The sequence below is a fragment of the Myripristis murdjan genome, chromosome 5 (assembly GCF_902150065.1).
Source record: "Myripristis murdjan chromosome 5, fMyrMur1.1, whole genome shotgun sequence".
Classification (NCBI taxonomy): Eukaryota; Metazoa; Chordata; class Actinopteri; order Holocentriformes; family Holocentridae; genus Myripristis; species Myripristis murdjan.
Window position 1 is genome coordinate 35,596,769 of NC_043984.1, and position 21,657 is coordinate 35,618,425.

Sequence of the window (21,657 nt, forward strand, 5' to 3'; positions counted from 1 at the left end):
CTGCGGCGAGGCCGGCCCCTGCAAACGCCGGCGTCCGACCGACCGCGGGGCACGAGGTCACACCGTCAATACGTCATCGATACGAGCCTCGATACACACCTGACTCTGTTACTGTTTGTAAAAAAAAAAAAAAAAAAAATAGAAAACTGTCGCTGAACATGCTGCCGACATGTTCTAGAGATCAACAGGAGGCATTTAAATGATTTATTTATGATTTATTGAGGAGATGAGGATGGTTGTTTGAGGCTTGAGCTTGCTCTGTAGTTCTTTTCCGGCCGGCTGACAGGGAAGTTTTGGGAAGCTTCGGTAGGGAATCCCCTGTAGCACCTGGAGATGATGGACCTCACGTAGGAAGGAGAGAGGAGCAAGAAGAGAAGAGGTGCGAGGGAGGGCCTCAGAAGGAAAAGTGAAAAAGAAGGAGAAGATTAGGGGATTTATATTTATGCTGGAGGATGTGAGGTCCTGCTCCTGGAGCTCTCTGCTGTCGACATGACTACACTGCAAAAACTCAAAATCTTACCAAGATTATTTGTCTTATTTCAAGTCAAAATGTCTTATTTCTAGTCAAAATATCTCATTACACTTAAAATAAGACATGATCACCTCAGAAGTAACTTGTTTTTAGACAATTTTCAAGTGAAAATTCACTTGATACAAGTGAAAATTTGCTTGTTTCATTGGCAAAATTTGCCAGTGGAAAAAGTGAAAATTCACTTGAAATAAGTGAAAATCAGCTAGAAACAAGAAACAAATTTTGCCAATGAAACAAGCAAATTTTCACTTGAAACAAGAGACAATTGTCTAAAAACAAGTTACTTCTGAGGTGATCATGTCTTATTTTAAGTGTAATGAGATATTTTGACTAGGAATAAGACATTTTTGACTTGAAATAAGACAAATAATCTTGGTAAGATTTTGAGTTTTTGCTGTGTATCTGATACCCCTTTTCCACCAAAGTGGTTCCAGGGCTGGTTTGGAGCCGGTGCCTGACTTAGCACCAGTTTTTTGGTTTTCCACCGCCCAAGCACCGGCCAAACTGGTTCCAAATCGCTTCCAAGCGAGCACCAACGGCGAGCAGGGGCTAAACGGGAGCTAGAGAAAGAACCGATGACGCGACCCACCACGTCATTGGTGGGCGGGGTCACAGACCCAAACGGGAGCAGCGAACGCTGTAAACGTAAAGCTAAACATACTCACCGTTCGCTCCGACCACGAATACGACGGGCAGCCGGCAATAATTGCGTTTTTCGCCTCTGGACCGCAATGTAGGCTTGTAAACACACGAGCAGTATTTGCATCGCTACGGTGGCTCGTCCATGTTTGTTGCTGTGATTCTGAGCGAGCGTCTCACACACCCACGTGATCACGTTTTACGATGACATCATGACGTGGCTCTGACTCGGCTCTGCTTGGCTGTTAGCCGATGGAAAAGCAAACCGGTTCTTTGTTGGCACCGGTTAGGCACCGGCTCTAGCAGCAGCTCCGAACTAGCACCAGGTGTTTTTTGGTGGAAAAGGGGCATCGGGGTCGTGTTCCTGTGTCTGTGTCTGTTTCCACCTCACGCAGAGGAGAACAGGCTCTGATCTGTTAATGTTTACGCCCCAAATGAAAATCCAGAGGCTCAGAGGGTCCGGGAGGCGGCGAGGCGGCGAGGCCCGGGCCTGAGCTCGTCCGGTCTCTCCTCAGGAGGACGGTGTGTGTGAGTGGCAGCGCGCTCACAAAAGGCCAGTCCCTTTAAGCTTTATTGACTCCTGGCACTTCCACGCTGATGGAGAGTGTGAGGGAGAAAACGGGAGTTACTTTGGCGTAAATGTCTGCTGCATTTTGTATGCCGCTTTAGAGTCAGTGTGTGTGTGTGTGTGAAGGATGTCAGTTAAGATACTCCTAAAAACTCAAAAAAAAAAAACCTAAAAAAAAACTAAAAAAAAACACTGACCACGTCTTACTTTTAATTAGAGGAAACGTCAGCGTGCACTTTTGGAAAATTTAGTCGCTGAAAGAAGAAAAGTGACAACACAAGTCGACGCAGTGTTTCCTAATAAAGTTTTTTTGGCAGCGGGACAGCCGGTCAACAACGCAATTAATGAAATAACATGACAGCTGAAGATGCAATTAATTAACTGAAGAAGAAACGTAAGCCTGGCATAAAAGTGAAGCTGAAAGTGAAAATCTAATCCGTGTTAGAGGGAAAGGTTGGACCGCAGCAGACTTTGAAGGCATCGCTGCGGTTGTTGTCACCTGCCACTTACAAACAGTGACGACTGTCATCGTCTTTGTTTGCAACTAAAAAAAAAAAAAAATGCTAGTTGACGGTTGATGACAGGACTTGTTTCATCAGCTTTTTTTTTTTTTTTTTTTTTTTTTTTTTTTAATGGAAACATGCATCCAAACAAGAATTTCCTCTTAATTAGATAAAGCTTTAGTAAATAAGTAAATAGAAATGCTGAAAGGCTCTCTGTAAATGCCTGCAACTGAGGAAATAAAATGACAGCTGGTAAATTAATTTTATCACTCATTTTTTTGCCGTTGAAAACCTCAGACATATTTAGACTTTAGATATATTTTTATATATATATATATATATATATATATATATATATATATATATATATATATATATATATATATATATATCCGCACAATCCATGTTAAACTAAGCGTTTACAGTAGCATTTAGGCTTTCAGCTGCTTTGTTCCCCATAATGAGGGTGTGTATTCTCACTGTAGACTGTATAAAATAAAGGCATGTAGCTGTCGTTTTGTCACCCGCTGGTGCCTGAAGTTTCTTTTTTTTCGTTGGTTAGTCAGTCAATCATTTAGTCTATAAGTGAATATTTGCATTAAGGTCTTGAGATCTTGTTAGATTATTAGACAGTGTGTTGTCAGCTGCGCTCAAAGTGGTGGCTTATCAAATGCAGGTTTTTTTTGAAGGATGTGCTTGGAGCTGAATGTGGAAAGTCTGCACGTCACAAAATCTGGGAGGCACGTGGATGGTGCTGTGTGGACCTCCACGGACTCGGCTAGTGACGAAATTGACCCTCACACATATAATGTGTGAGGGTCAATTTTGCCTTTAAAAAAAAAGTATAAGGGTACGAATGGAGAAAAGTAAGACAAACTTAGTATCTTAGAGGCTGTTCCCACCTGGTGTTAACATCCGTCCGATCACAAGGTGACGCCTCTAAGTTCAGGTGTGAGCAGCAGTGAAGTGTCACAGTGGATCACAGGATGCATTCACTGCAAAAACTCAAAATCTTACCAAGAATATTTGACTTATTTCAATTCAAAATGTCTTATTTCTAGTCAAAATATGTCATTACACTTAAAATAAGACATGATCACCTCAGAAGTAACTTGTTTTTAGACAATTGTCTCTTGTTTCAAGCAAAAATTAACTTGATACAAGTGAAAATTTGCTTGTTTCATTGGCAAAATTTGCCAGTGGAAAAAGTGAAAATTCACTTGAAACAAGTGAAAATTGTCTAAAAACAAGTTACTTCTGAGCTGATCATGTCTTATTTTAAGTGTAATGAGATATGTTGACTAGAAATAAGACATTTTGACTTGACTTGAAATAAGACAAATACAAATACAAATACGAGGCTGGAGAGAGTGAGGACGTCTCCTTTTGTTAAAGACCTGCTGCCTGGAAAAATGCTCTTTTATTTTTATTTTTTTTTGCATGGAAGGAGGACTGGCAAAATAAGAATTTCATTTTATGGCCTCTCTCTCTTTCACTTTGAAATGAGATGTATTTATTTGCCTATAGAGCGGGAAAGTTAGATCTGATCACAGGTCCACTGGTATTTGGATTTGTCAGGACGGTTGTTAACACCAGGTGTGATTCATACTTTAATAATCAACTTACATCAACTCGTCTGATCATTCTATCCTCTTCTGCTCTGCCGCAGTGATGGGATAGGAACTGTTTGTGTTGCAGCCGCTTCCACCTTCTCGCCTGGAAAAGTTTATCACATTCTTGTTTTCCGTGTGTCCTGAGAAAAACGTCCTGTCGGGCGTCACAGGGGACCCAGCGGGACGAAGCGTCCCGACACACCGGGCCGCTGCAGCTCAGCCGGCTCAGCCTGTGTGTGGGGATTTTTAACATGCCGAAGAACAACGAATGAAGAAAAATGTTGCATACATATGTCTGTGTGAGTGTGTGTGTGTGTGTGTGTGTGTGAAGCCGGGTTCATTTATACAGCCCCTCATCACGAGCATGTCTCAGAAAACCTAACAGAGAACAAACGTAAACCTAAATCCAGCTCATCAGCAATCAGTCACGATGCCGTACAGTGTGTGTGTGTGTGTGTGTGTGTGTGTGTGTGTGTGCCAACATGCATAGAGTGGATGCACGAGTGTGTTTGTGCAAATTAAACTCAGGAGAGCAGGAGCAGGAGAGCCTCCGCGTGAGGAGAAGTGTTAGGTACGCCAGCAGCGCCAACATGCACTCCACTCACTTTTCCTCTGGATTTTACAGTGGAAGGGAATGAAAACATGACATAAAGCATGAATGGAAGGAAAGCAGTGGGTGGCGCATGCTTTTATATTTCTGCTTGGATGCAACGTCAGATATCCCCCCTGTAGGATCAGCCAATCAGGGAGTGCGACCTTGAGGAGATTGAGGAGGTTCTTTGGGCTGGAGAAATCTGATCACACACTTTCTTCCTCCATTCCGCCCTCTGGTCCACACTAAAACATCTCACTTGTGTTTTTGGTGCTTAATTTTCTGCAAAAATATTTTCCCAACAGGATGCGTTTGGACACACAGACCAAGTTTGGCTTTGCAGAGTAGCAGACAGGAACCCTGTCTCCCTAAAAACGACGTTCTCATACAACTAAACTGTGTTCTCCGTTAGGTTCCAAAGGGAAAAGTGCCTTTGGTTGTGGATTATGAAAAGTTTCAAACGACCAAACGAACCAACTTTCACCCAGAAGAGACGCCGATGTTGGCTTTTTGCAAACGTTACATTACATTACCATAACCAAGTGTTTTTTGGTAACACTTTACAATAAGAGTACAACAATTAACCTTAGTTAACGTTAGTTAATGCCATAAGGGTTAATTAACTGTTAGTTAATGATTATCATGGCATTCAAGATTCAAGATTCAAGATTTATTCGTCACATGCATGAATGTACAGGTACAGCAGCAGTGAAATGTAATTGCAACAACTCCAGCACTGTGCAAGTAAAAAATAAAAAAGGATTATAATAATAATAATAATAATAATAACGATAATAATAATAAAATAAAGTAAAATAAAATAAAAATAAAGATAAAATAGAAAGAATATATGACATTCCTATATACAATGAACAACCTGTATACAATATACAACAATATACAAAAAGTACAAATAAGTAGGGGGTAAGTACAAATGAGTAGAAGAGTAGAAGGCATGATGTTAATAATATCTACAATAACCCTTAAATAACATATAAATTAATACCTTAGCATGAACAGCATTAATAAATGATTCTTAGAAACATCAGTTAACAGTTAGTTAACTGTTACTTAATGTTTATTACCTGTTACTTCATGTTTATTACCTGTTACTTTTACCTGTTACTTTATGTTTATTACGACATTAACTAACGTTAATTGTTGTACTCTTATTGTAAAGTGTTACCTGTTTTTTACACCTAACTCTAACCTTCTCCTAACCTTAACCAAGGAGTTTTGGAGGCTAAAGTCATGAAAATCGCTAAAATGCTTCCCAAAGTGATAAACAAGGTTAGATTAGATTAGAAATGGATTTGTGATACATCAGAAACAAACATAATCCACAAAATACAAACAAAACAAGATATGTTTACCCCTAAATGTAACCCTAACCCTAACCCTAAATGTAATAAGAACGCAGTTTAGCTGTATGTGAATGAAAAACGAGGGGAAATGAGGGTTTACTGACATGTGCTGTATAAAATCTGGTTGTCATGTGATCAAGATGATCAGTATGGCAGGCGGAGTCATGCAAGTGTTGTTCTGCACAAGACATTGAAGCATTTTGCTGCGTGTGGCCAACTTCTCCAAAACAATCTGACACGAAAACAGTGTTGTCAGTCTAATCTGGATCGGTGTGGCGTACTTTTCAATCCCAAATCTAATCCATCAGTCAGTTGGCATCATTTGTCATTATTTTGACTTTACAGAGGGGGCCTATGAAAAAAAAAAAATAATAAAATAAAAAGACAGATTAATTGACAGTGACAGTGATCATCAGCTGCAGCACGACATCTGCGGTGTGTGTGTGTGTGTGTGTGTGTGTGTGTGTGAGAGCCTGGCACCCCAGACCAGTTCACTGCAGCGTTTCCATGTGAAAGTGGTTGTTTCTTTCTTCGTCGCTCCCTCCCTCTCTGTGTCTGCGGCGGGTGCTGATGCAGATGAGCTCTGACAGAGGAGGAGGCTGCTGCTGGAGCTCAGGAGGCGGGGCGGCGGCGGTGGCGGGGGAAAGGGGGGGCGAGAGGCCTGCACGAAGGCCGGGCGACTTCCTCCCTCGGCCTGCCCGACTCGTCCCATCGCTCCCATGCTGCCCCGCTGGTTACCGATCTGAAGACGTTTTTTTTTCGCCACACTCGGCGTCGGCTCCGGTGGGGGCGACTGTGAGAAGTCGACTCTGACAGGCGACCCGTTACTTAACCGCGGAGGAGAGCGAGGAGCAGCGGAGCCGCCCTCCAGACAAACGGCGGTTTGGTTCAGTGAAGTTACTCAGGAAAAAGTAGCTCATGCCACTTTATAATAAACAGAAACACACAGCTTCAGTTCTGCAGAATCACATAATACAAAATAACATGACTGCTGGGGACGGAACAATACATCAAAATTCATATTGCAAAAGAAAAAATGACAGTACGTGTTGATATAATTAGGGCTGTATAAGATCAAATCAAATCAAATCAAGTTTATTTCTATAGCCCTTTACAATAACCATAAGGTACCCAAAGTGCTTTACAACTAAGTCATAAAAACAGTTCATAAAAGCAATACATAAAAAACAATACATAAGAAAAACAGTGCATAAAACAATCAACGGGAAAGTGCTATGGTGCTGCAGGTTAACTTAAGCCTAACCAGAAGTGCAGAAAATGGAGCGGAAAAAAAAAAAAAAAAGACTCAGAGTTGACTCAGGTTCTGTAGCTATACTGTGACTTGCATTTTTTTTTTTTTCCCTAGGATGGCGATGGATGCGTGGTCATTCTGGCTCATTGGTTAAGGTCAGGGCCCGTTATGGCTCCGATTCGCAAAAAAGGCTGTGGAGAATGAATGGAAGTCAAGTCGTTTGTTTTCCGTTGCCATCCTAGGAAAGGAAAACTCACGTCCTCCACAACTCTCCGGCAAATTAATCCAATTAATTGCGCATCTGCCAGTTGTAAAAGGAGATTAAAACATCATTTTTTTTTTTTGCTTGCCTATATTGCTGTTTATTCCCAGTGCATTTTTAAGAGAATGTTATTGAAATGTCCAGACTTGAGGAATCTCTAGTCGACTCGGGGGTTTCTAACATGCAATATATCGCGATACTTCCTTCAGTGATGTATTCTCGACACACTTGTGCCAGGTGTATTTGAGTTTTCATTTGCACGGATGCCCGTTTGAGTCCCCGTGAGGTGCGTTTGGTCCCGTCTGGAGGCATTTGAGCCGAAAAAACACGACCGATTCCTGCTTATCGGAAAATGATTTTGCCTTTTCCAGGGTGTTTTCTTCTTCTTCTTCTTCTTCTTCAGTGACACGTAACACGAAGCACCGCCGCTGTTTGTCATGATGCGTATCGCAGGGTCGTGTGTTGTGAGCGTGTCATCGCGGGTGAAATCCGGCGATAGTGTCGCGTTTCCCAGATTCCCTCGCCTCCTTAAGACGCTCTCGTGAAGAGAGTCACCTCAGCGCCTCTAATGTCTGTGTTTATTCACTGGAGGACACTGTATTTATCTGTACTTGACACCACCGAAGCCTCCTTCCCTCCCTCCTTCCCTCCCTCCCTCCTTCCCTCTCTCTCCTGATTCTTCCTCCTCAGTCCAACAGTAGGCCTCTGTTCCTCTCCTCCTCCTCCTCCTCCTCCTCCTCCTCCTCCCATCCTCTGCCACTGAGTGGTTGCCATGCAGCGAGCTGTCCGGTAACTGTTGCTAGGAGAGGAGTGTAATTTTATCGTCGGGGCTTAATTCCACTCCTCTTTATGCTCTCTCTCTCTCTCTCTCTCTGTTCTCTCTTAGTTTTGTTTTTCCTCTGCTCCTTTGCCCTCTCAACTCGCTTCTCCTCCGCCGCTCGTCTTACCGCGCGCACCCTCTTCCCGTCCTAATCTGTCATTCCTCTCCTTCCTCCTCTCCTTCCACGTCCTTCACCTCTGTTTCAACCCCCACCCACCTCCTCCTTCTCCTCCTCCGTCTTCTCCTTCACAACATTGTTATTCCGGCCCGGGAGTCCTCCTGGAGGACGGCGTCCCGAGATGGATTCGGACTCGGCCCCCCCTCTTAATGGGGCTCCGGCTCCGGATAAATAAAGCCTGCTAAATGGCCGGACACGTCTGAGCGGCCGCGGCCCGAGACGCGACGGGTTGGGGTGAACTCCCCCGGGGGTTTACGGAGGAATGAAAACAGAGGAGGGGAGGACGAGGACGAGGAGGAGGGGAGGAGGGCTGCACGCCGACATGTTGCAAAGCAATTTGGGAAAGCCGCGGCCCGTCACGACGTGATTGAAGGACACTCACTTAAGAGGCTTCGAGAGGTCGGGCTTGATAGTGCTGCTGCTGGTGTGTGTGTGTGAGGGGGGGGGGGTTTCGTGCAGGCAGCAGTGAAAGACAAATTGATGAAAGTCACCGAGTGAAAGACAAGAGAGAAATGAGAGCGGGGGGAGGAGGAGGACGGGCTCGGCGTGGACGGGGGGGGGGGCGAGGGCGAGGGCGGGGTCCGTGCATAATTACATTTTCTGTTCTGAGCAGTATTGGGAATCAATAATGTAATTCATAGAAAAGCCATAGAGCTGCCTCGCATTGGCATTCACGGACATGAGCCACGCTTACATCCCCCAGAATTAAAACCAGAGGAGGAGAGGAAGAAAGAAAGACGAAGGGGTGTGTGTGTGTGTGTGTGTGTGTGTGTGTGTGTGTGTGAGGTGGGGGGGTGAGTCTGTCACTGAAACAAAGACTCGCCCATTGTTCATCCTTTGCCTTTAAACCCCCACAATGCCTTGCAAAAAAGGACGTTGGGTTTCCATTACGGCGTGATTGACGTTTCGTGGCGGCCGCGTGTCCTTGTGGAGACGCTTTAGCCGCTCGGATTCGTGCCATCTATCACACACACACACACACACACACACACCTCCCCGCATCCTCCTAATCACAGGTGGTCATCCCGGGGTCAGATGCGATGTGAAATGGCAGGCCCCGCCCCCCCCGCCGCCGCCGCTGCCACAGTGTATTTATATGTCGTGGCGGTCTGAGGTGAGAGGTGGCGAGGTGTGTGGGAGAGTCCGGTCTCTGCTGAGAAGCAACAACAGCTCCCTTCCTGGCGGGAGACGGCCACCGCTGATGACATGTGACAATGGAGACGCACACACACACACACACACACACACACACACACACACACACACACAGAGTCAGACCCCCCTCCAGTGGGTGCAGTGCTCTCTGCCTCGGTGACCAGTCATGCGGTGTCTTGATCAGAGACTCTGAACCCCCTCGGCGATCGGCCATGACGCTCGCCTCCGACCTGGCTTTCCTCGCATCACACACACACACACACACACACATATACACACACGCATATATGACTATTTGAAATCAGTTTCAAATGAACAAGCTGATTTTCATTCAGTTAATCTTGCCAAACTGCCTCTCTCCAAATCAACTGTAAAATGAGGAGAGAGAAAAAAAAACAACCTTTTCTTTTCTTTTTTTTTTTTTTGGTTTGTATTTTGGCTCAGATTTAGAGAAACTGCATGAGAGGAGGAGAAGCTCAAGTCAGTCGGTCTAAAAGCAGTTCAGTTCATTTTTGTCAAGTGGATTTTTTTCTCAGACGTTTTTTTTTTTTTGGTTTTTGGTGTGTTTTCGCCGGCGGGGCAGAGGTCTGAGAGTCTGCAGGCACAGGAACAGGAGGGGGGGTCGGGGGGGGGGTTGAAGCTCATGGGTGTAAACGGCGGCCCGGCCCCGTTAACCAAACCTTGGCACCGGTCTCCGTTCGAAGTCGACAGTCTGCTGCTGCGTTCGGGGTGGCTCGTTTAAATCTAGAGGCTCGTGCAGGCCGTCGTCTGAGAGCGAGGAGGGAGTGACCTTCAGCTCCGCTCAACCTCCTCGAATTTTATTCTGAACTCTAGTGGAGATCCTGAAGTTTTCAACGATGCCAGATGTAAAACGTGTGTAAAATGATGTTGTGTTTGGTGAAATGTTGCAGCCATGAAACTACAGCAGATCTGGTTTGAATATTTTACTCAATATGAGTGTGAAGTGGCTTCACGTGGAACCAGCAGATACAGAAACTTTTAATCTGTTTGCCGAGTGAAAACTAAAGGCTTTTTGATACTTTTTTCTAAACCGAGTGTCTTTGCAACTTTTCTTTTTGAACAGTTTTTTTTTTTTTTTTTTGTAACTTTACAATAAGAGTACAACAATTAATGTTAGTCAACGTTAGTTAATACCGTAATGGTTAATTAACTGTTAGTTAATGATTATAATATCTACAATAACCCTTAAATAACATATATAGTGGTCCCTCGTTTATCGCAGGAGTTACGTTCTAAAAAATAACCCACAATAGGCGAAATCCGCGAAGTAGTCAGCTTTATTTTTTACAATTATTCTAGATGTTTTAAGGCTGTAAAACCCCTCACTACACACTTTATACACTTTTCTCAGACAGGCATTAACATTTTCTCACTTTTCTCTCTTGTTCAAACTCTCAAAGTTCAAACCTTCGTAGAAAAATAAGTCCAGTATTATAGAATGAACGCATTCTGTACTGTACAGGAGACACGGCACGGAGGAGGTTGATTGACAATGGTCTACAGTCCCTTAGCCAATCAGGACGCAGAACACAATGCGCTGTATTTAAAAAAAAAAAAAAAAAAAAAAAAAAAACATGCAAAATTGCACTAAAAAAATCTGCGAAACTCCGAGGCCATGAAAGGTGAACCGCGTTATAGCGAGGGACAACTGTAAATTAATACCTTAACATGAACAGCATTAGCACATGATTCTTAGACACATTAGTTAACAGTTAGTTAACTGTTACTTCATGTTTATTACCTGTTACTTCATGTTTATTATGGCATTAACTAACATTAATTGTTGCACTCTTATTGTAAAGTGTTACCTTTTTTTTTAATTTTGGAGATGCATCAGGTGGAATCAGAGTTCAAGGAGTTAAATCGGAGGTGATAGCTCCATGATGCATGTGCGGTACGTTCACACACACGAGTAAATGCTGACTATCAGTGTCTGTCGTTGGGTTTCCAGCTGCTGGACCCACACAGGCTCCTCCTGCTTCCACCCAGCGGTTAATAAATACCGGAGAACGTTATCTGGTGGAGACGGAGGCCTGCATGCACGCCTCCCGAAGCTCACAGGCAGAGGCCACGCCTCCTCTCTCCACGTGGAGAGGTCTTTACTGCGGCTTGTTGTTGTTGTTGTTGCTGTTGCTGTTCCGGCTAAACTCTGCCCCCGGTCATGATTTCTGTGATTGGCTCCTCCAGGCTGCTCGAGTTCGTGCTCATCACTGAAATCACCTGATGTGCTGTTTAGGCTGGACACAAGACCTCAGAAGACCCCTGAGACAGAGAGAGAGAGGGGCTCGAGGTTAGGGTGAGAGACAGAGAGGTCCGGGACGTCCCACCGTATCTGAGGCCCGTGGAAAATCTGAGCACATCAGTGTTGAAAATGAATGAATGAATGAATGAATGAAGGCTTTATTTAAATCCTCCCCCTTCTCCACTACTCGGTAACTACCGTATCAGCTGACTCCCATACAATTGATCCAAATTACAATTTTTTTTAAACCATATACCCATATACACATAAACAAGCGTTTTATCATATGATCATTTGTGCATTTTTACCCATAGTAAAAATAAATACTGTGAATGAACAAAAGAAATAACAGAGCAAAATAGACAAAAATATTAAAAAACTATTAAACTCTATTAAAAACTCTATTAAAAAACAATTTGTGGATGTTTCCAGGCAGTGAGTTGTTTAAATCCTGAACAGCTGAGTCAGCGTAAGATATAATCTGCATGTCCATTTGGCCGCAGCAGCACACAGACAGACCCTGTAATGCTGTTCATATGGACGATATGCATGTGTTTGGACAAAGGTTATTATCGTTAACGAAAACGTGCGAAATATCATAAACTAAGTGTGAACTGAAATAACTGTAAAAACGAGGCTTTACAAAAAAAAAAAACGATAACTAACTGAAACTGTATTGTGACTTTACAAAAGTAACCAAAAGAAAGTGAAATGACACAGAAGGGAATAACCTTGGTTTGGACTGCAGGAGGAAAAGGAACTGAGATGAACTCGGATCCATCCTGCTGCACATCCAACTTAAAAAAAAAAAAAAAAAAAAAATATTGTGATATGAAAAGATATGATAGTTTGTCCTCATCCTGCGCCCCTTCATCTGCATTCATGACTTTCAAGCTCCACGCCTTTTGTTCTTTATTTGTTGTTGACCTTTTTAATTCCTAATGTGAATGTTAATGTGCAGCAGGTTGCACTGGAAGTCAGCTGAGGACGTGGGCGGCTGTCATCCAGCCCCAGCGGGGGGTGGGAGGGGGGGGTCCCGTCCCGGCAGGGGGGGGTCCCGGTCCCGGCGGGGCGGCGGTGCACCGGCGAGGCTCTGCTGCTGCTGTTTGGCTCACCGGCCTCTCTCTCTGTGTTTTCCAGCGCTGACAGGAAGCCAAGCCGAGGCTGCGGCCCCTCTCCAGGGCCTTCGCAGGACGCCGTCCGGGACGCGACTTCGGAGAGCCGCCGCCGAGGAGACCTACTGGGCGTACTCAGGTGTGTGTGTGTGTGTGTGTGTGTGTGTGTGTGTGACTCTGCGGTTTGATTTGAGCCTTTTGGCTGCTGCTGACGTGCTGCAGGCTTTACCTTTGGTTTATCAGTTTGGGAGTTTTAGCTTTAGTTTGAGCTTTTGGTTTAAGGTTAGTTGTTCGAGAATATGGAAGGCGGTGATGAATACAGGAGGACAAATGTGTGTGTGTGTGTGTGTGTGTGTGATGTTAGAGCATGCTGTGTGTGCAGGTGTGTTTTTAAGAATGAAAAAAAAAAAGGCAGTTTTGTGCCACTGTCAGTGCAGCATGTTTGCCTTCCCTCCTCTCTCTCTCTCTCTCTCCCTCTCTCTCTCTGCCTCTCTCGACCCATCTCCTCATCTCTCCGAGCTGCTCTTTTGGCCTCGAGGCCGCTCCGGGCCCTTTTTTATTTTACCAGCGCTTCAGAAGCAAAAAAAAAAAAAAAAGCCACTTGTGCCGTCCCTGGGAGCCGCGGCTTGCAGAGGGGCGGCATTAATCTTTCACTGTGCAGCCGACGCCGGCCCCGGGCAACAAATGATCTTTTAGTTTACTTATTTCAATATTTCCGCTCGCTCGTCTCACCCTAATTGGGCACCTTTTGTGGTGTGCGGAGAGCCCGGGACCTTGTGGGTAAAAAAAAAAAAAAAAAAAAAAAAAAAGGTGGTGGGGCTGGTAAGAGTTTCACTGGGTGCTCCTGCTCTTGATGTTAAGATGTACCGATGCTCTCCTGCTGTCCCCACCACGCACGTTTGATCACAGCGCTTACATAAGACGCTGATGTAACGGAGGGCAGGATCCAGGCAAGAGGAGGAAAACAATGAAGGGAGGGACGGTGAGCCGCTGGTGGACATTTTGGCTCATCGCACGAGCCGCCCGGTGCCACAGAGAGAGAGAGAGGGGAGGGGAGGCTTTGGCCTTGGGTCGGCACTGCCTCTCTCTCTCTCTCTGTGTGTGTGTGTGTGTGTGTGTGTGTGTGTGTCCGGATCAGCAAGGTGGCCGAGCATGCTTTGACTCCACCTCCGCCTGGTCTCACAAAATTTATAGTTTTACAAAAAATGTGTTAAAAGACAATGAAACTCATCGGGGATTAGTCGTCTGCATCAAAAATTATCCTCAAAAATGGTCGACAATATTTTAGGCATCCAAATCTAAACTTGGGTTTCCTTCCCTAAACTTAACCAAAGTGTTTTAGGTGCTCACCTCAAAAGCAATGATGATTAAAAAAAAAAAAAAAAAAAAAAAAAAAATTCCATGTCATTGCATATACCTGTATGACAATAAATGTCAAAAAGAGGCAAAAAAAAATATAAATATATATATATATATATATATATATATATATATATATATATATATATATATATATATATATTTTCCATGTCATATATATATATATATATATATATATATATATATATATTTTCCATGTCATTGCATATACCTGTAAGACAATAAATGTCAACTAGACTTTATAAAGTTTCTGAAGAAACTTTGATGTGCTTGCCTTGCGAGCGCCTGGACATGCGCTAAACTGCCAGCCCTGTGCTGTTTGTGGGTTGTGTAGTGTTGTGGCTCTTGCCCAGGTGGGGAGTTGAACCCTGGTCTCCTGCATGGCAGGCAGAGACACTATCCACTGTGCTACTGGGACTTGTGTGGGCGGAGCCAGAAATGAGGTTCTATGAAGCACACAGCATGAGTGATAGTGCTGCTTCTGTGAAAAATCACCTAAAAGTAGTGGTCAAACTACTGCTTTGTTCTCAATGACAGTAAGTCCGAGCAGAAAATAAAAGGTATCATGAGAAAGGCAAGGCTTTGGGCTTTCAAACTGTGTCAAAATTATTTTCCAACTCCCAAAAATGCCCACCTTAGAGCGAGTTGGAAAAGTGTGTCCTTCTGCTTCTCTCCTGAGACTTTGCATTCCAGATATAATGGGAGTCTATGGGGGAGAGAGCTGGCACTCCTGCCTCGTTAAGGGTCACAGTTTAAAAAGTTGAAGCTACTTTGCTTTTGTCTTTGCATTTTTCAAAGCACAACTAGTTTTCCTACTACTTTCCAAAAAATTATGCATGTGCAGTGAAAATTGTAGCCAGGAGAGCAAGTAAAAGACAAAAGTTTTAGGCGAATTTTAAGGGCTGCTCCACTCTAGCCCTCAGGAATGCCACTCTAGCTCACGCAATACACACTCATTCAAAAGTCAGAGGCGGCTCAAAAATAACTCCAAACTTAAACTGTGTTTTATGGCAAACTAAAGCAGACCTGAAAAATTGAAGGTGACACACATAAAGTTGAAGGTCTGCTGAGTCATTTAAGCTTTGAATGGAGTCTGTGTGACAAAGAATGAAGGAGCTGTGAGGCTTTGAAAATGCATGAGTGTCTGCCGATTTCCCATTCTTTTTCTATGAGGGCAAAATCGTGATTTAAATTATGAATTATGAGAAATCGCAAAGTCTGATCGGTTTGAAAATTGACACACCTCTTCATCTCCACAAGATGCACATTTTTCGTATTTGATGCGTGGATGCAGGTCAAAAGCTCTGGGCCCTGGAGCCTTCTGAAGTTTTGGCCATTCATTTCGGATGGCCGAAATTTTCAGGAAAATTGGAATTTTGAGAATTCCGTGGGTTGGATTCCTTATAAAAGTAATAGCACACCTCTCCCAATGGGGCCGCACATTTTCCCAATTCATTGTGGGGGCCTAAAACCAAAGCTGTAGGAGGAGTAGCGCGCCGAAAAAGTGCAGAATAATAAAATACTATAATAATAAGAAGAAGAAATATGCAAGATAATAAGATGTGTTGCCTTTTCAAGGCAAGCACATAAAAAGAGGCAAAAATATAATTTTTTTATTATTTTTACTTGCTCCTACCTACTGCCTCAACACTTGCAGTCAGCTTTATCGTCAGTGTCCAGCATGTCGCTCCTCAGGCCTCCTCAGTCGTCTGCATCAAAAATCCTCAAAATAAATTCCATTTTATAAATATAAGGCAATGGCTGCCCTGCTGTCTAAAACCAACACAGGTGGACAGCTAGCCCAAATTCCAAAGCTAAACTTGGGTTTCCTTGCCTAAACTTAACCAAACTGTTTTAGTTGCTCATGGTAAAAAACATATTTCCTGTGTCATTGTGTATACCTGTATGACAATAAATGTCAAAAAGAGACAAGTGTCCACCGTGTCGCTCCTCAGGCCTTCGTCAGGTGACGGTCGGAGAGAAAAGTCCTTTACCTCCCAGAAAACGGGGTGTTTTTAGCGTTTTCGTCGGGACACACGAGCAGCTGCACGTGACAGCGACGATCAGTAACGTCACGACAGATTTTTGAACCTGCTCTCTGATTCCTGCTTCTCCAAAGTCAAGATTTTCTGTTTTTTTTTTTTTCATCCTAAATAAACTGAATATCTTGGGCTTGTGGACTGTTGGTTGGGACGACGCAGCTCTCCGAGCCGCTCTCTTAGGTCAGCTGACCAGCTGCTCCTGACCGTGCAGAAAGTTAGGTTAAAGCTCAGAGGGGAACGAGCTTTTGCCGTAGCGGCTCCAACACTTTGGAATCGAAGGCCTCCGCACTATCTCATTTTAAAACCCTTCTTAAAACCCATTTCTTTTCTTTAGCTTTTGATACCATGTAGGATTTATGATTTTATGATTTATGATTTTATGTGTGCATGTTTTTTCTTTTATGCTGTGCGGGCAGTGCATTTTACATTATTTTATTCTATTAAAATTGTAATTGTATTATTATTTTATTTTATTTTATTTTATTATTTTATTGTAATATTTTTATATATTTTATTTATTCTATCCTATTTTGTTTTATTATTTTATTATTATTATTATTATTATTATTATTTTACTTTATCTGATTTTATTTTAATTGATCTTATCTTATTTTATCGTGTTATCCTACTGTGTTTTTTACCTTTTTATTCTGCTTCTGTTGTGTTATCTTGTGGTGTTTTATCTTGTTGTGCAGCACTTTGGAAAACCTTGTGTTTGTTAAAATTGTGCTATATAAATAAAGTGGATTGGATTGGATTGGATTGGACGCAGGACACCTGAGGACGTCGGCGGCTCGGCCGGTGGGAAACTGTGATCAACATTTTCTGACATTTTACAGAACAAACAACTTATCAATTAACTGAGAAAACACTCGTCAGATGAATTGATAATGAAAATAACCGTTAGTTGCAGCTCTACGTGAGACTCTGAAGTTCTCTCTCTCTCTCTCTCTCTCTCTCTGTGTAGCAGTGTGTGTGTGTGTGTGTGTGTGTGTGTCCCCGGGAGCTGTTTGATTTGTCGGCGCTGCCCTCTGTTTTAATCTGCGTTGTGATCAGGCGGGGCAGGACGGCCGCGTTCCGCCCGCCGAGGTCCTGATTGGAGTTTGTCAGACCTCTGGAGGATGCGATTAGAACGAGCTAATTAGGACAGAGGGAAGTTTAGGAACTTTAGAGAAGTCATCAGAGGAGAGGACGCGTGTGTGTGTGTGTGTGTGTGTGTGTGTGTGTGTGTGTGTCACAGAGGATGATATCATTTATAATGGACTCCAGAGCACACAGTGTTATGCTGTAAAGGTCTTCCTGTGCAATCAGTGCCGGAAAAAAAAAAAAAAAAAAAAAAAAAAAAAACTGTGAAGAAGTGGTTAAGTAAGTTCAGTGACAAACGGAAAAGAGGAAATCCAAAGAAACTCTTCATGTAGATAAAAAAAAAAAAAAAAAAAAAAATTAAATTATGGCTGCTTTCCTTTTTTTCCGCGTACATTAAGAACAGAAGAGTTACCTTACAGTAATGAAGTATTCTCTGATTTTTCACCCTCACTTTCCCCACTTTAATTATTGTTTTTGGAAACTGATTTTTAGTTTAGTTTAGTGACAGCTGGTGCCTGAGAAAATTTAAAATAAAATAAATAAAAATAAAAAATAAAATAAAATAAAATAAATAAAAAAATAAATAAAATAAAATAAATAAATAAAAAAAATAAAATAAATAAAAAAATAAAATAAAATAAAATAAATAAAAAATAAATAAATCACTCAATGCAAATCAATCAATCAATGCAAAATCATTAATGCCAAGGTACAACTTCAGAAATTCAAAGGCAAAATCATAAAGGATGACATGGCAGTACTGCTAACAAAATAAAAAAAATAAAAAAAATATAAGAAAAAAATACATATATACATACTACTACTACAACTACTGCTACTAATAATGATAATCATCCAGCAGTTTGTAATTCCACCTGCAAATAAAAAAATAATTGCATGCAGTCAATAAGTAAATTAGATAATAATAACAATGATAATATTTACAGTTCTACATGTATTATGTTACACACAAGTGCTAACTAATGATGTTTTGTCACACTCATATTAACGTTCATGACAGCCTTAGAATAATACTAACGTGATCAAATCAAATCAATAAACGGGACTGTGTGGGTGAAACTTTGACGAGTGTGGCGGCGAGGTCGTTCCACGAGCGGCGGCGGCGTCTCCGGGTTTTACGGCTCACGTCGTTACGGAGGCGCCGCCGCCGGGCCTCGGTTAAGATATGCAATATAAACCGGATAATACAGAATATGACCCCGTGCATGATATATGCCCCCCATTCCACATAATTACAAGTGCTTCCCCGTATAGTTTTAAGAGGACTTTTTTTTTTTTTTTTTTTTTTTTTTGCGACGGGCTGACTGTTACTTCCAATCGCTCGTCGGACACATGAAACACCTCATTTTCTCCGTCTTGAAAGATCGGAGTAAAACTTATTCCTGTGTTTTACATTTCAAAAAAAAAAAAAAAGAAAGAATGAAAGAAAGAAAAGAAAAGACACCACGTTTCATATATTCTACACACACACACACACACACGCACGTACACTTGACTGGAAATTAATTTTCAGACCTGCACGGTGTCAAGGCCCGCGATCAATGGGGGAGGCACAGCTAATTTGCGCGCTCCTCGTCGAGCGCTCCTCCATTGAGCACCCGTCGCCGCCGGAGAGCTCTCAGGCCTTTGTGAGCGGCCTTGAAGTACGCAAATGAAGATGGAAACCGATGATATGTTGAGCAGTCGTTTTACTCATAAAGGAAAGCAATTTTATTAGGCTGACAGGCGTAAGCACCCGGGAGGGAAGGAACGCAGAGGCCGGCGATCCAGCCAGCTCTCCACTTACAGGGATAAACAGGCGAGTCGAGTATTAATAATGACAACAACAGCGACGCTAATAATAATAATTTGCAATTAAAATCCTATTATTCTTCAAAAAGGAGCTCATTTGACTTGATGTCTATTTGTTTATTTGTTTATAATTAAGGATCCCCATTAGTTGGTACTGTAGTATCCAACCAAGGCTCAAACACCCATATACACTGAGAGGTGCAAAAAAAAAATATTGCTGGAATATATTAGCAATTCAATGTTCAGGCATTCCCAAAATGTGTGTCCCCCCCAATGCTGAAATGGTGGTTTTGGCCCTGTATCCAACTAGTCTTCCTACAAAAACAATCAATCACATCATCTGAAATACATCATACATTTACAAATACAATTCTAATATACCTGATGTTAAAACCTTTAAAACAAACATTTAGTATTTTTTTATAAATCTAAAAATTCATTTTCTCTGAACGTAAAACAAAACCAATTCGACATACAGCTAAGTCAACATTATAATCTAAAGTAAGAGTTAATTGACTTGTTTCCACTGTTTCCTTGAATCAGCTGAAAATGTCTTCTGCCTTTTTGCCTTGAAAATTGCATCTGATGCTATTTGACGTGTATTTTGGGGTTGAAAACTGATGTGCCTGCCCAAGAATCTCTCGTTCATGTCAGCTCAAAATGTTAGCGACGCATGGACGCCGCCTGAATCCGCGTGCACGCATTAACCACCCACCCGAATCAATTATTTTCTCCATTTTGCAGACCCACACCTGCGTGAACGTTTAGCTCCACCCCCACCTGTCCCTGTAGGCTGTGTTGCTTTATAAATTATGTTTATGCATTAAGTTTTCCAGGTGGTTTCTTTGTTGCGTGTTCTTGTATGGATGGATGGGTGTTTTCGTTCATCATTGACGTTAAAGACGAGAGCAGCTTCTTTAAACGTTTCCATGCGTGCAGCGATGTCGCCGCAGCAAATACGGTGCGACATTTAGGCAGCAAAAATAAAAAATTCGACTTATAAAAGTGACAGGACAGAGGAAACAGAATTAAACGTCAAGCTTCTGAATTTTTTTTTTTTTTTTTAGACAGCTGCACTGCAAAAACGCAAAATCTTACCAAGATTATTTGTCTTATTTCAAGTCAAAAATGTCTTATTTCTAGTCAAAATATCTCATTACACTTAAAATAAGACATGATCACCTCAGAAGTAACTTGTTTTTAGACTGTTTTCACTTGTTTCAAGTGAAAATTCACTTGAAATAAGTGAAAATTAGCTAGAAACAAGAAACAAATTTTACCAATGAAACAAGCATTATGCAGGACTCTCATCACCCTCTTCATACTTGCTTGAGCAGCAAGGTTATGGATAGTGGCCGGTTAAGGCCACCAGCGACACGCACTAAGCGGTATGCTCTTTCTTTTATATCTCAAGCGGTTAGGCAGCACAACAAGCACTTTAAACGTACATTTGGAGAACTTCTTTAGTTTTATGAGAGTACTTAATGTTAATTTATGATCTTCTTTTTTTCTTTTGTGTGTGCGAATTTGATGTTAATGTATTAACTAGGCCTGTAACCATAGGCCCGCACGCAGTATTTACTTTTAAACTGAGGTCTTGTGGGGGCATGACGGTGGGTATAAGCGCTGTAATTTCCATTTTAATGGATGAAATAAACTTGACTTGACTTGACTTGACTTGAAGCAAATTTTCACTTGTTTCAAGCAAATTTTCACTTGAAACAAGAGACAGTTGTCTAAAAACAAGTTACTTCTGAGGTGATCATGTCTTATTTTAAGTGTAATGAGATATTTTGACTAGGAATAAGACATTTTTGACTTGAAATAAGACAAATAATCTTGGTAAGATTTTGAGTTTTTGCAGTGTGATGGAGCTCAGGATTTATCAGGAGGACGGCTGCTTTACTCCAAACAGTTTATGTGAATCTGTATCCGTCCTGTTGGCGTATCTGGAGATTTAAACAATATACACTGTAAACAATTGTCATGTAGATTAACAGTAAAATACTGGCAGCAGGGTTGCCAGTATTTTACTGTTAATTTAACAGTTCTCCTACTGTAATCAACTCAACAGTATGTTACTGTAATAATACCACACACTGAATTACAGTACATTGCTGTATTTTCCTGATTTACAGTAAACTACTGGCAGCAAGGTTGCCAGTAAATTACCATTTTTGCTTGTTTGCTTACTGTAAACTTATTTACAGTTTATTACTGTTATAGTGTCATGTACTAAAACACAGTATAGTGCTGATTTTTGTTGAATTTACAGTATACTTGTGGCAGGGTCTACAGTATTGTTTTTTGTTTTTTTCAAATTAGCAATGGAATTTCACCATAATACCAAATACAGTGCTATGTAGTCATTTTTTCTAAAAAGAGCATATTACTGGCAGTATTGATGACAGACAATCACTATGAAGTAAGCACTGTCTTTACAGTAACCTTGATTAGCAATTTCAATGTGATATGTGCAAT

The 21,657-nt window shown here is 42.0% G+C and overlaps 1 protein-coding gene across 2 annotated transcripts in view; it reads left to right on the plus strand.

Annotated features, from left to right (window-relative positions):
- Positions 1 to 21,657, plus strand: part of LOC115358974 (receptor-type tyrosine-protein phosphatase gamma-like) — a 528,184-nt gene that overhangs the window by 95,989 nt on the left and 410,538 nt on the right. For both annotated transcript variants that reach the window (XM_030051157.1, XM_030051156.1), the window contains exon 2: positions 12,882 to 12,995. In XM_030051157.1, the coding sequence (XP_029907017.1) occupies positions 12,882 to 12,995 (114 nt within the window). The remainder of the gene's footprint in view (positions 1 to 12,881; positions 12,996 to 21,657) is intronic.